General features: G+C 45.3%; 1 protein-coding gene across 1 annotated transcript; it reads right to left on the reverse strand.

Moving 5' to 3' along the window:
• Positions 1-8404: 8404 nt before the first annotated feature.
• On the reverse strand, positions 8405-11265 carry LOC138785233 (zona pellucida sperm-binding protein 3-like). The gene is made up of 5 exons (XM_069960933.1): positions 11098-11265; positions 10285-10403; positions 8876-8979; positions 8621-8798; positions 8405-8549 (listed from the first exon to the last, which is right to left on the reverse strand). Exons 1-5 carry the CDS (start codon positions 11248-11250, stop codon positions 8405-8407), a joined length of 699 nt encoding a protein of 232 aa, XP_069817034.1. The 5' UTR covers positions 11251-11265.
• Between the last annotated feature and the right edge of the window lie 282 nt (positions 11266-11547).

Below are 11547 nucleotides of genomic sequence, written 5' to 3' on the forward strand. Positions count from 1 at the left end.
TTCCCACATTTCTGGGTAACGTTATCCGAACCCGAATGCTCAGTGTCTGATATACCGCTGTTTGGTACCCTGCCCTGAGGTTGCCAAGAAAAATTTATAAAGCCTGTGCCTACAGGACTCCCTAGGCCGGCATCCACCTTTTGCAGCCACAGGGACTCAAACACTGGGTGTTCAGGTTCATTTTGACAGGTTCACTCAGCACTAGTCCTGACTGTTCCACAAATAGAAAACTGAATGTGTAAACTTAAGTGTAAACCCTGTGTAAGTCAATGAGAGGAGATACAGAGATTGGTATATAAATTAGGCTTTTTGAGTCCTCTGATAACTTTTAGGGATATTACTGTGGAAGGCGGTCATGAGAAATCACATTGTCAACTAATAAAAAGGTGAGACTGGACACATTTGTGTAACCAATGCATGGACCATATGACAACATGGGCTCTATGATGAACACAGAACAACAAGGGCTCTATGATGAACACAGGACAACAACGTCTCTATGATGAACACAGGACAACAAGGGCTCTATGATGAACACAGGACAACAACGTCTCTATGATGAACACAGGACAACAAGGGCTCTATGATGAACACAGGACAACAACGTCTCTATGATGAACACAGGACAACAAGGGCTCTATGATGAACATAGGACAGCAACGTCTCTATGATGAATACAAGATAACCATGGCTCTTCCAAGAGTAAGGATAAGATACAAGAAGCAACACAGAGGGAGGACAACTGAATCCACTAGGACTCTGGAGCAAATGAACTTTGCTCCGGTGCACCTTTGTGGTCTGGTCTGCAAGTTTCTTCAACCCATTGGGAAATGTTAAGTCCCATCTTTGCTTGGAACCCAGAGGACCCACCCCTTACTGTAATGAAAGACTCCTTCCCGTACACTATGGGTGCCTAGTATCAAAACACAAAAACAGTCAATGTTTTCGCACTTATCGCTGTTTAGATAAAGATGTTATTTGGAGATTACCGCCTCACCTCTACGACTTCTCACACCTCCCCAGTGTTCCTGCGGTGCAGCCAATATGACTTATTCTTCTCTAGCTTAATCCAGGAAGCTGGCAGAGCAGACAAAACCTCGGTTGTGCAACTTTTCAGGTCAAGTGTATTAGATTAGAACAGCAGACAGTCCCAGGTATCATCCAGTCCTGGCCATTCATAGAAATTGTCTTAAAAAAGTGAGGCATGCCAGGAGTCAACTCTCTCTGGCCATATAAGTAAACACTTGACATTGCGGAGATGTCAGATATTGTCGCGTCCAGCGACAGGGTTAGGGTCCAGCCGCCCCTCTTTACCGGGTTTCTTTTTGGTAACATGATCCATTGTGTGTAATTTTCAGTGTAAACAGGAAGCGTGTTACTGACGGGACGAGCCGGAGGCCATTGCGTAAAACACGTGAACTGAACATCACAGCACCATATTCTCTGCCTTGTGCTTTGTTCACTCGGCTTCCACAGAAGGCAGCAGGTTACTGTATACAGTGGGCTACTGTATGGAGTTGTTTGCCCATCTCCAACTCTTTCTTTTTTATCCTGTAGATGTTAATCCTATGAAACCGGCAGAAATATAAGGAAACCCGAGGGGGGGGGGGGGGGGGGTCTTATTATCTTAGGATAGATATTTGTATATACCAGACAGGTTACATTTACTTACTATAGGTTTACCAACCACATTTGCTGGAAGTTTGATCCAAGCATCTACTACTCTTTCAGTAAAGTAATGTGTGTGACGCCACTACTGTGGTGGTTGGTTGGTGGAGTATAGCTCAGCTAGGTGAAAGGTTGTCGTGATGCCAATGCTGAATCAGCACACAGGTATGGTGGCACACCTGCTTTTAGTTTTTTTTGTGGCTGGCTATACTTTCCCCAATGGTCGGTGACCTGCCGGGCTGTGATGGGTCCCTCGGGCGCTTATCACGGTGGTCTGAAGTGGAGTTATGACCCACCCAGACTGTCGGTACAACCACCCACAGAAAGGGGAGATGACCCAAGGACGGTGTAGCCTGTGTGTAGGTGCTGGTGCAATGATCACTGAGTCCCGATTAAATAAATAAACTCTTTCTTTACTGATAATTCTTCTAGAATACAGATGAATAATGCGTGACTGATACAAACTTGACTTCACCAGATCTGTACTGAGAGCTGTTGAGGTAGAGTAGAGTAACAGTGCTGACTTGGTTGCGTGCTGAGAAGAGTAGAGAGAGTTTAGAGGAGTGGAGAGGAGTAGGTCATGAGAGTCCCAACCCAATGTAGTACTGTGCTCTGCCGGAACTTTAGAAGAAGAAGAATACTTGAAAGAAGAAGAAAAATACTTGTGCTTGTGTTCTGACCTTTGTAGCTATACGACCTTTTGCCCTGCAGTGTCAAGTTACCCGTCCTATGAGGGTGACACAAGCCCCAGTCCTAGTTAACTGAGTTGAGCTAAGTTTCCGAAGTAATTCGGTGTCACCTGCGCTGCGAGCTAGAGTATGTAGGCTCTTGGCTGCTTTGTTCTATCAGGATAAGTTCCTCTGCTTTAGGATACTGTCCTGCACTTTTAGAGATGTTCACGGCATGGGTTGGGGTGATCCCTGACTTGTTTTTTCTGTTGGTGTTTAGCACTGCATTGTGAGGATAAGTGTTGCTTTAGAAAAGAAAGTCTCTGTGTTCTCCATAAGGGTCTGTCTGCTACAGCTGGTCCGTCCCAGACAGGGAACCTGGCAGAGCCAGGCTCCTGGATAACTCAGAAGGGATGCCCGATTTGTGTTTCTTGCTCCACTAAGAAACAAAGAAGAACTGACTGAAGTGTGGGTCTACACTTCCTGTCGCCATGTGACAACTTCCTACAGGCTGTATGTAATAGCTCCTGTGAGTGGTGGAGAAGAGAGTGCGAGAAGAAAGGAGGATAGAAATAGGCAGAAGTAAAGTGTCTCTCTCATTGGTGTACAGAATCATACAATACAGTAACCCTTACATGACTACAGCTGTGCAACATATATACATGAATATACATACTACTGACATCTAGCAGCAAAACTTATACAATACTTCATTACCACTTCACTTTAGAAGTACCAGGCTTTTTCGAGGGGTGTTCAAAGGGAAAACACCCATGGTGGAATACCACATATATAAAGGTTTCCTTCATGTCCCCCCTTTCCCTTGTTCCCTTCTATAACATATATAAAGGTTTCCATCATGTCCTCCCTTTCCCCTTTTGCTCATGTAACATATATAACATGTCAATTCTTTGTGCGGAGACGCCCAACACATTACACAGTGAGGCAGGCGGGATTCTGAGGGGAGTCTGGAGTTCTGCTCAGAATTTCCACCTGTTTTACACAGTGTGAACAAGCCCTAAACTGCACTAAAACTTGATGCATTTGCAGCTATTTGGAGCATCTTCGCTCAGATTCATTTATTATGTGTTTAAGACACTCTTTTCCGCTTTTACTTTGCAAGGGGGAACAGTTTGAGGGGTGTGGTCGCAGTAAAGCAGTGCCTGTTTTCAGCAATTTTGAGGAACCCCCCACCCCCTTTCCCCAAAATGCTGTAAAAGGGTATGTGCGCACTTGGTAATTTTTTACAAAAACTCCGTTGCGTAATTTTCATCTCGCAAGCTGCGGCGGCGCGTGCGTCTCCGCCCGTGTCATAGACTCCATTCTATGCACGGGCGGATTCTTTCATCCATCCAAAGAATAATCAAGTTCATTCTTTGGACAGAGGGCGGAATCCGTGCATAGAATTGAGTCTATGACACCGGCAGAGCTGAGCTGAGAATTCCGCAACAGAATGGATTCAGCTGTGCTGGGATGAAACCGATGGTCCTGTGCTACAACCTATGATTTGTATTTCCTGTATCTGAAAAAGCGTTTATGTATATTGTAAGGCATTAAGGTTGTGATGTTACATGGGGTCAGTAAGGAACGTACATAATGGGCACTGTATAGATATGTGGCTTTACTACTTAAAGGGCTAGTTCACCCAAAAAAAAATTATTTTAAATTATCTGGTGCCAGAAAGTGGCAGAGATTTGTAATTTAATTCTATTTAAAAAAAAAACTCCAATCTTCCAGTACTTATCAGCTGCTGTATGTCTTGCAGAACAACCCCTTTAAGCCCTCTTCTATCATTCTTGCAATGCATACAGGTGGTGTGCATCACTCAGTATCTGCATGCGGCAGCAGTGATCAGCACCCTACAGTTTCCAACACGGCCATTAGAGGCAGCAGAGAGTCTGTGTCACCCAGCCAGTTTTCTGGCCCTGCTGGCAGTGATCTCTTATACTGTAATATTCAGCTATGTGGAGATGTGACAGTGAATAATCTACTCATTCTTGGTCTCCGGGCACAAACAGCCGTCTATTGTGAAATGCAGGATTATCTGGATGGAAACATTGTATTCAGTGCCATGGCTTGTAGGGAGGGTTGGCAGCTGAGAAACATTACCTACAGATCAGACTTCCCACATGTAGGCGGCGGTGTGGTCATTGTAGTGTCCTACCACGGGTGTTACAGTTAGATTCACCCTTCGCAAAAGTCTGTACTTATTGTAATGTTGTGGTGATGAAGGTAGTACTAAAGTTCGCCACTATATTGTATATGATTATGTGGAGGCTGAAGGATGTAAAGGGTTATTATTTCTATTAAGCCTCATACCTGCCCCATAACATTTACAGATCCTAATAGGACAGATTTTTTTTTTATCCTTTTGGCTCAGTAAATTGGATTTGTATTGCCTTTACAGTAACAATTTTAAGTTACAATTAACATCTGATAAAAAAAAATTTCCCTACTCCTAAATATTTTAAAAACATAAACCAGTGGCTTAACTGTCTAAAATTGAGGATTTAATTTTAAAACGGCAGGAGACTGAAAACATTTGTCCTATGTAACATCCGTAAAACAGTCTAATTATGTTCATGAAAAATGTTTAAATTATAAAAGAATATTACAGTATGGGATCTTAACTTACACCAGAAAAAGAAACCCAAGCATAATTACTGTCTAGTTAAGAGTTTGGAGCTTTTCTTACTCCTGTAAGAGTGCTAGGTCTTTTTTGTAACAGCGTTAACACCTGGTTTAACAGCTATTTAAAAAAAAACCTGCAATTTCACCACATAAGTTAAGGGGTAGTGCGGCGCTAAGAAATTCACAGAACACAAATTACAAAAGGTATACAACTTTGTAATGTATGTTATGTCTCTGAATCGCCCCCTTCCCGTGTCCCACCACCCCCGCACGTGTACCCGGAAGTGTTGGTGTATTATACATTACCTGATCCATGTCGCACATGGCCTCCATTTTGTGCCAAATATCTTCGGACGGACGAATCGCTGCCGCCACCCCCCCTCAGCCGCGATTGGCTTGAGCACAGTTATGCTCAGCCAATCGCGGCTGATGACTGGTCGGAGGGGGGGTGGCGGCGGCGATTCGGCCATCCGTCCGATGATTACATTTAGCACAAGATGGCGGACATGGATCAGGTAAAGTATAATGCACCAACACTTCCAGATACACGTGCGGGGGTGGTGGGACACGGGAAGGGGGCGATTTAGAGACATAACATACATTACAAAGTTGTATACCTTTTGTAATGTGTGTTATTCTGTGAATAATTTCTTAGCACTGCACTAACCTTTAAACATAGAATATATTGCATTCATTTTTTTATGGTATACACAGGTGCGTCTTAATGTATGTTTAAAGGGGTAGTGCGGCGCTAAGAAATTATTCACAGAATAACACACATTACAAAAAGGTATACAACTTCGTAATGTATGTTATGTCTGAATGGCCCCCTTCCCTGTGTCCCACCACCCCCACCCGTGTACCCGGAAGTGTGGTGCATTATACATACATACCTGATCCGTGTTGAGGGCCGTCCGCCATTTTGTGCCAAACGTCATCTTCGGATGGACGAGTCGCTGCCACCTGTCCCCCCTCCGTCGCATCACAACTGTGCTCAGCCGCGATTGGCTGAGCATAACTGCTCAGCCAATCGCGGCTGAGCATCGGATGATGCTGCAGAGTGCGGCCGGCATTCGGAACAGACGGGGAGTTGTTCGCCGGCCGAAGAAGACGTCACTGAATGAAGATTGGAGACGGGTGTCTGCACATGACAGGCGAGTATATCAGACCACACTTCCGGGTACACGGGTGGGGGTGGTGGGACACGGGGAAGGGGGCCATTCACAGACATAACATACATTACAAACTTTGTAATGTGTGTTATTCTGTGAATTCTTTACCGCTGCACTACCCCTTTAAGGACAGCTGGCTGATAAGCCAATTGCCGAGCTAAGTGATTCGCCTCTTGTGCTGAAAATTTAATTTTTTTTATATATATTTTGTTAATATTCAATTACATCCACAAAAAGAGGAGACAGAGAACACAATTGATAAAAAAAAAACACACCACATCAAATTTATCAAAAATAAATTTGCTCATCTCTAATCATTGGTTTCCAGCAGGATTCCACTTTACACAAAAATACCTGAAGCACAAGTCATAACCTGGTGAATGAGGCAGCAAAGCCATCCAAAGTCCATATAATACAAGAACTAGACTGCAGTAGATTCTGCATCCTCCATTGTGGCCCTGGCTGAGATGCAAGATGAGCTTCAGGACTGTGGGAAAGTGGAAAACTAAGGGGAATACACAGCCCAGAGTACAATACACTGCAGATCCCCCCCCCCCCCACATTGCTCATACAGATGAATGGTTTGGGTCAATATCAGTATCTGCCAAGGGTCCTTGAGGCCACCATAGGGCTCCAAGTCTCCCTATAGACCATACTCCTATTTTCATTCCTGCACTAACAAATTGTGAACCCACTCTTAGATATAATGAAGGATCTCCATACTTATGTACAGTGTAATCCATGAACTCCTGTAAGGCCATTACAAGTCAGTAGAGACAAGAATCTGTAGGTCATCTCTGCCATAGCACCAGAGAGACCAGCACCATATAGAAAGTTTACAGCTATACCATCCAAATGTTTCCAAATTCAAAGACCAAGACAATGATTTACCAAAAACGTGTTTATTTCTACACAGATTCTTTAGCAGTAAACCTTCTCAGAAGACATTTTCCCACCACAGTAAGAGCAACAGCAACAACCACTGTAGTGACCGATCCGATGGCCACCATCACCCACAGCTGGAGAGGTTCCTGGCCTGCACCCATCCTGGAAGCTTGGGCGGTTCCTGCTCTGGCCTCCTGGTTAGGCTTCGCTCCAGTCACTAGAAGAGGACCCAGTGTGGCCAGGCCATGCTCCTCCACCTGAGAACCTGTAAGAAGAAGCAGTCTGTGTTGAGCTGTGAAAGGTAGTCAAACTGATCTGTGATTGTTACAAAAGTGGCTTTTACCATGATCTGAAAACTCTTGCATGCCATAGCCTAACAAGTATTGAAGACCACATCTTAATGACCATTAGTAAACTGGCTTCTAACACTCAGTACAATGCATGGATAGGATAACTCACCAACATCTCTCTTCCCAAGTCCTCTCGGCCTCCCAAGGTATGAGCCCCATGCTGATCTGGGGCCTGTAGGAGCAACACAGTTCCCGGTGGCGCAGCACTGGCAGATCCCACTAGAACCTTCCACAGGTGTCCAGCTAGAAGATATTGAGGATCAATAGAGTGCCCCAAACATTGTCCTAATTCCTGGGCTCTCTATACAGTGTCTTACCTGCTGGATGCCTTGTTGTAGGAGCAGGCCTTGTTCACTGGATCAGGGGTCTGGTCAATGGCAGCAGCTCTCAGGGAACAGGTTATGTAGATCTAAGAGGTACACAATTAAGGCTTTGTCATGTCTCCAAAAAGGGACTACTGCTTTTACTGTTACCCAAAGCCAGACTTTTAAACATGGGTGAAAGTTAGGAATGAGCAAATTTGCAGCACTAGCAAAGCTTTGCTAGTCTAACAGTTCTTGTTAGACTGCACCTTTGAACTTTATCCAGCTTTTCCAGGCACCTGGAGAGGAGCAGTATTCAGTCCTGGGAAGCCAGTAGGTTGGGGTCCATCTTTTCAAGGCACCCAGAACTCAAGAGGCAGCAGGATGACAAAACAGCCAAGACTAGTTAAAGGGGTTATCCAGCGCTACAAAAACATGGCCACTTTTCCTTCTACTGTTGTCTCCAGTTCAGGTGTGGTTTGCAATTAAACTCCCATTTACTTTAATGGAACTGAGCTTCAAAACCCCACCCAAACTGGAGACAACAGTAGGGGGAAGTGGCCATGTTTTTTGTAGCTCTGGATAATCCCTTTAAGTGCTTAACTAGTACTATAAATTCACCAATCCCTAGTCATATCCAATAAAGGCAACTAGAGTTCATATTGGCAGCTTACACGTAAATATGGTGAACCTAGGAGCCATTTGAGCAGACACTAATTTTGACACTGTCATGCTGGACTGTGGGTTCTTACCAGGGAGACGGCATTGTCCGTGAACCTGAAGGCATCCACTATGAAGCGAAGAGTGTCTGCTTGAGGTCTTGGAGAAACAAAGACTGAAGAGGAATCTTCTTGCATCCCGTCCATCAAGCACCTGTAAGGACAGATGAGCTGTAGACAATAGACTCCTTGAAGACGTGGACAGTATTGATGGGAGTAACTCACCCATTGTTAGAGATGATCTCATAGCGAGGAGTGGAGGTCACATCTGGGGTAATGGTGGCCACACAACTGTCCACAAACAGGATCATCGGGGCATGGTTCTGAGTGTCCAGAGAGGCTTCTATGTAGAACATGTCACCAAGCTGGAAGACCAGTGATGGACTGGGAGCGCTCCAATCCGCTGGAGAGAAGATACTGAAGGATTAGTATAGGCCAAGAGACTCCAAACCATCACCGTAATACTAGAAAGCTTCTTACCAGTCATGAGACGCAAGGAGAAGGCCAGCCGCTCTTCTGAGGTCACGGTGCTGCTGAATGGGATCCATGTTGGCTTGATGGCCTTACTGCTCACATTACCATGTCTAGGCAAGAAAGGTTTACAGAATAAAGTAATATGCACACCAACAGGTTTAGAAAATACAGTCACTTAAACTTGCACAAATGTACCACCAGGCCCTGGCTGAAGCACTGGAGGCGGAAAACCCCAGCCCCTCCATGATGTGACTCCATTAGAATCAATGGAACCCTATCAGAGGGGCTAGGGTTTCCTCCCACTAAGGGTGGTTCGGCCCACCTCCAGTGCTTCTGCCTGGGCCTGGTGGTACAGTCACTTTAAGGCCCCATTATTCAAAGCTATTGGCCGTGTTCTGAAGATTCCTGGTCCGAAGTCATTGGTGTAAAGAGATGTACATGATCAGCAGACATGCACAACGTCAGGTGACCATGGACTGTCGACATGGCACAATCAAATCAGCAACAATCCAAGGATCATCTGGGCCACCTCTCCTGCTGCGTAATAGCACAAGCAACAAGCGGGGGAACATACAGCAGTGGGAGAGTCACAGATGCAGCCACCAATACAGGTGTATATTTTTGTACTGTAATGTGTGTGAGATATATAACTGTCATAGAATCAGGCATTTAAAATTAAATCTTTAATAATCTCATTAAACAGTATATCTGACAATGCATAGGCCAATCAGTGTAACCCTCCAAATCCTCTTTGTGGGTTGTTACACCAAAACAGACCAAGGCCATGAATCTGGCCCACCCACCACTACACAAGTGTCTTATATCTCCTGATGATCCCAGCATTTCTCTGGGATCATCTCTGTGGATTAAAGGGGTTATCCAGCGCTACAAAAACATGGCCACTTCCCCCCTACTGTTGTCTCCAGTTTGGGTGGGGTTTTGAAACTCAGTTCCAGTAAGTGGTAAATGTAAATGGAGCTTAATTGCAAACCACATCTGAACTGGAGAAAACAGTAGGGGGAAAAAGTGGCCATGTTTTTGTAGCGCTGGATAACCCTTTTAAGGACCATCCTTGGTCTGTGTTGGTGTAACAACCCACAAAGAGGATTACACAGATTGGCCTATGCCTTGTCACATGTATGGTTTAATGAGATTAATAAAGGTTTAGCTGGAAATAGAGCACCTAGATGAGAGGTCAGCGCTCGCTTCCCCCTCATTATGTCATGTAAAACTACTTTTATAGTGATGACTGAAGACGACACTACCATTCTCATGACCATTCACATAAACAGCCATGGTGCAAGGCCTACTAATATATCTCCTAAAGACTGCTGCGGCGATACAGATTGGTCTCCAATACTTTGCATACGTTGTGCAGAGGTTACGGTATGGAGCACGCCATGGTATAGGCTCACCGTGGGTAGTAACAATGGATGGGAACCACAGCAGAGTTGAACCTGGTGATGGGCACATTTCTGGGGGAGCTGGGGGTGTAGCGCAGGTTGACGCTGTAGATCAGCCAGTCTGGAGTCATCTGGAAGAAAGGTCACAGTAAGGTTACACTATAACAAGTGTCAATTTCATATAGTGGGAGTTGTAGTTACTACATAGGGGAAACAGGAGACCAAGAAAGGGCAGGAAATTATTATATAACCAAGAGAGGATCACAGCTAAACTACTGAAGAAATTATTAAAACAAAGTCCAAGTAACCATATCATGAATCTCAGCAGAGACAATCATAGACTAAAGGCCCTATTATGCTGGGGGGGGGGGGAAAAGAAGGCAATGATCAGCTGATCATTGCAGTTTGTTTCTCAACATTGTTGAAAGACAAACGACTCATACAGCAGTGATCTGCTGCCATCACCACCTGGAATAGAAACGACAGCAGGAGACAGCTACTATATGCTATGGGCTGCCCGGATGAGCAAGCGATCACCGCAGCCCCCCCACACGTATAAAAGCAAGGAGCAAACGACCGCTAACAGCTCATAGTCGCCCATGTAATAGGAGCTTTACAGATCTCTCACCGGGTGAGGAAGAGGAATATAAGCAGCTGAATGTTTGAGATGCGGTCACCACTGGCACATAGTAAAAAAATGGCAGAGTTATCACATACTACAGACGGCCAGTAGGAGATTCCATGATGTATAGAGAGGGAACAGGATCAATATGGAGGCTCATAGTACACAACCATAAGCTTCACAGGGTTCCTCCCATCACTCACCTCTAAGCTGCTCCCACAGTCTTGGAGATCAGCTTCAAACATCACATTGGGGTCAGTAGTCTGAGCTCCAGGGGGGCAGGAACCCAGGGACAGGTCTGAGGGCCTCACCAGCTTACCATTACCATAGAAGTCTCTCTTCACCATCACCACCATTTTGTCCTCACCACACTGCACACTGATAGGGGTGGATGAGGGTTGTATTGCAAGCTGTCGGGACTGATAGTCTGCTCCATGACTCCTGGAGCCCCATCCGTATACAGGCTGAAGACTTCTCGGAGACCCAACACCAGAGACTGAGTGAGACTGAGACCAGGGGTTTGCTCTAGGAGAGCCCAGTCTAGAGGAAGATTGTCCAAGTCCTCTAGAAGATCCCCATTCAGCCTGGTTACTCCTCAACCAAGTGTCATACTGGCGCCGGGGTCTAACCGGGGAGCTGCTAAAGCCTGGTCC

This window comes from Dendropsophus ebraccatus, chromosome 1 (genome assembly GCF_027789765.1).
Source record: "Dendropsophus ebraccatus isolate aDenEbr1 chromosome 1, aDenEbr1.pat, whole genome shotgun sequence".
NCBI lineage: Eukaryota > Metazoa > Chordata > Amphibia > Anura > Hylidae > Dendropsophus > Dendropsophus ebraccatus.

Bases quoted from the DNA above. Each gene is read 5' to 3' on its own strand.
- LOC138785233 (XM_069960933.1), bottom strand. From the start codon at position 11,250: ATGGTGGTGATGGTGAAGAGAGACTTCTATGGTAATGGTAAGCTGGTG. The intron at 8,799-8,875 runs GTAAGAAGCTTT...TCTTCTCTCCAG, and splicing joins CTCCTTGCGTCTCATGACTG to CGGATTGGAGCGCTCCCAGT. The intron at 8,550-8,620 runs GTGAGTTACTCC...CTGTCCTTACAG, and splicing joins GAGATCATCTCTAACAATGG to GTGCTTGATGGACGGGATGC.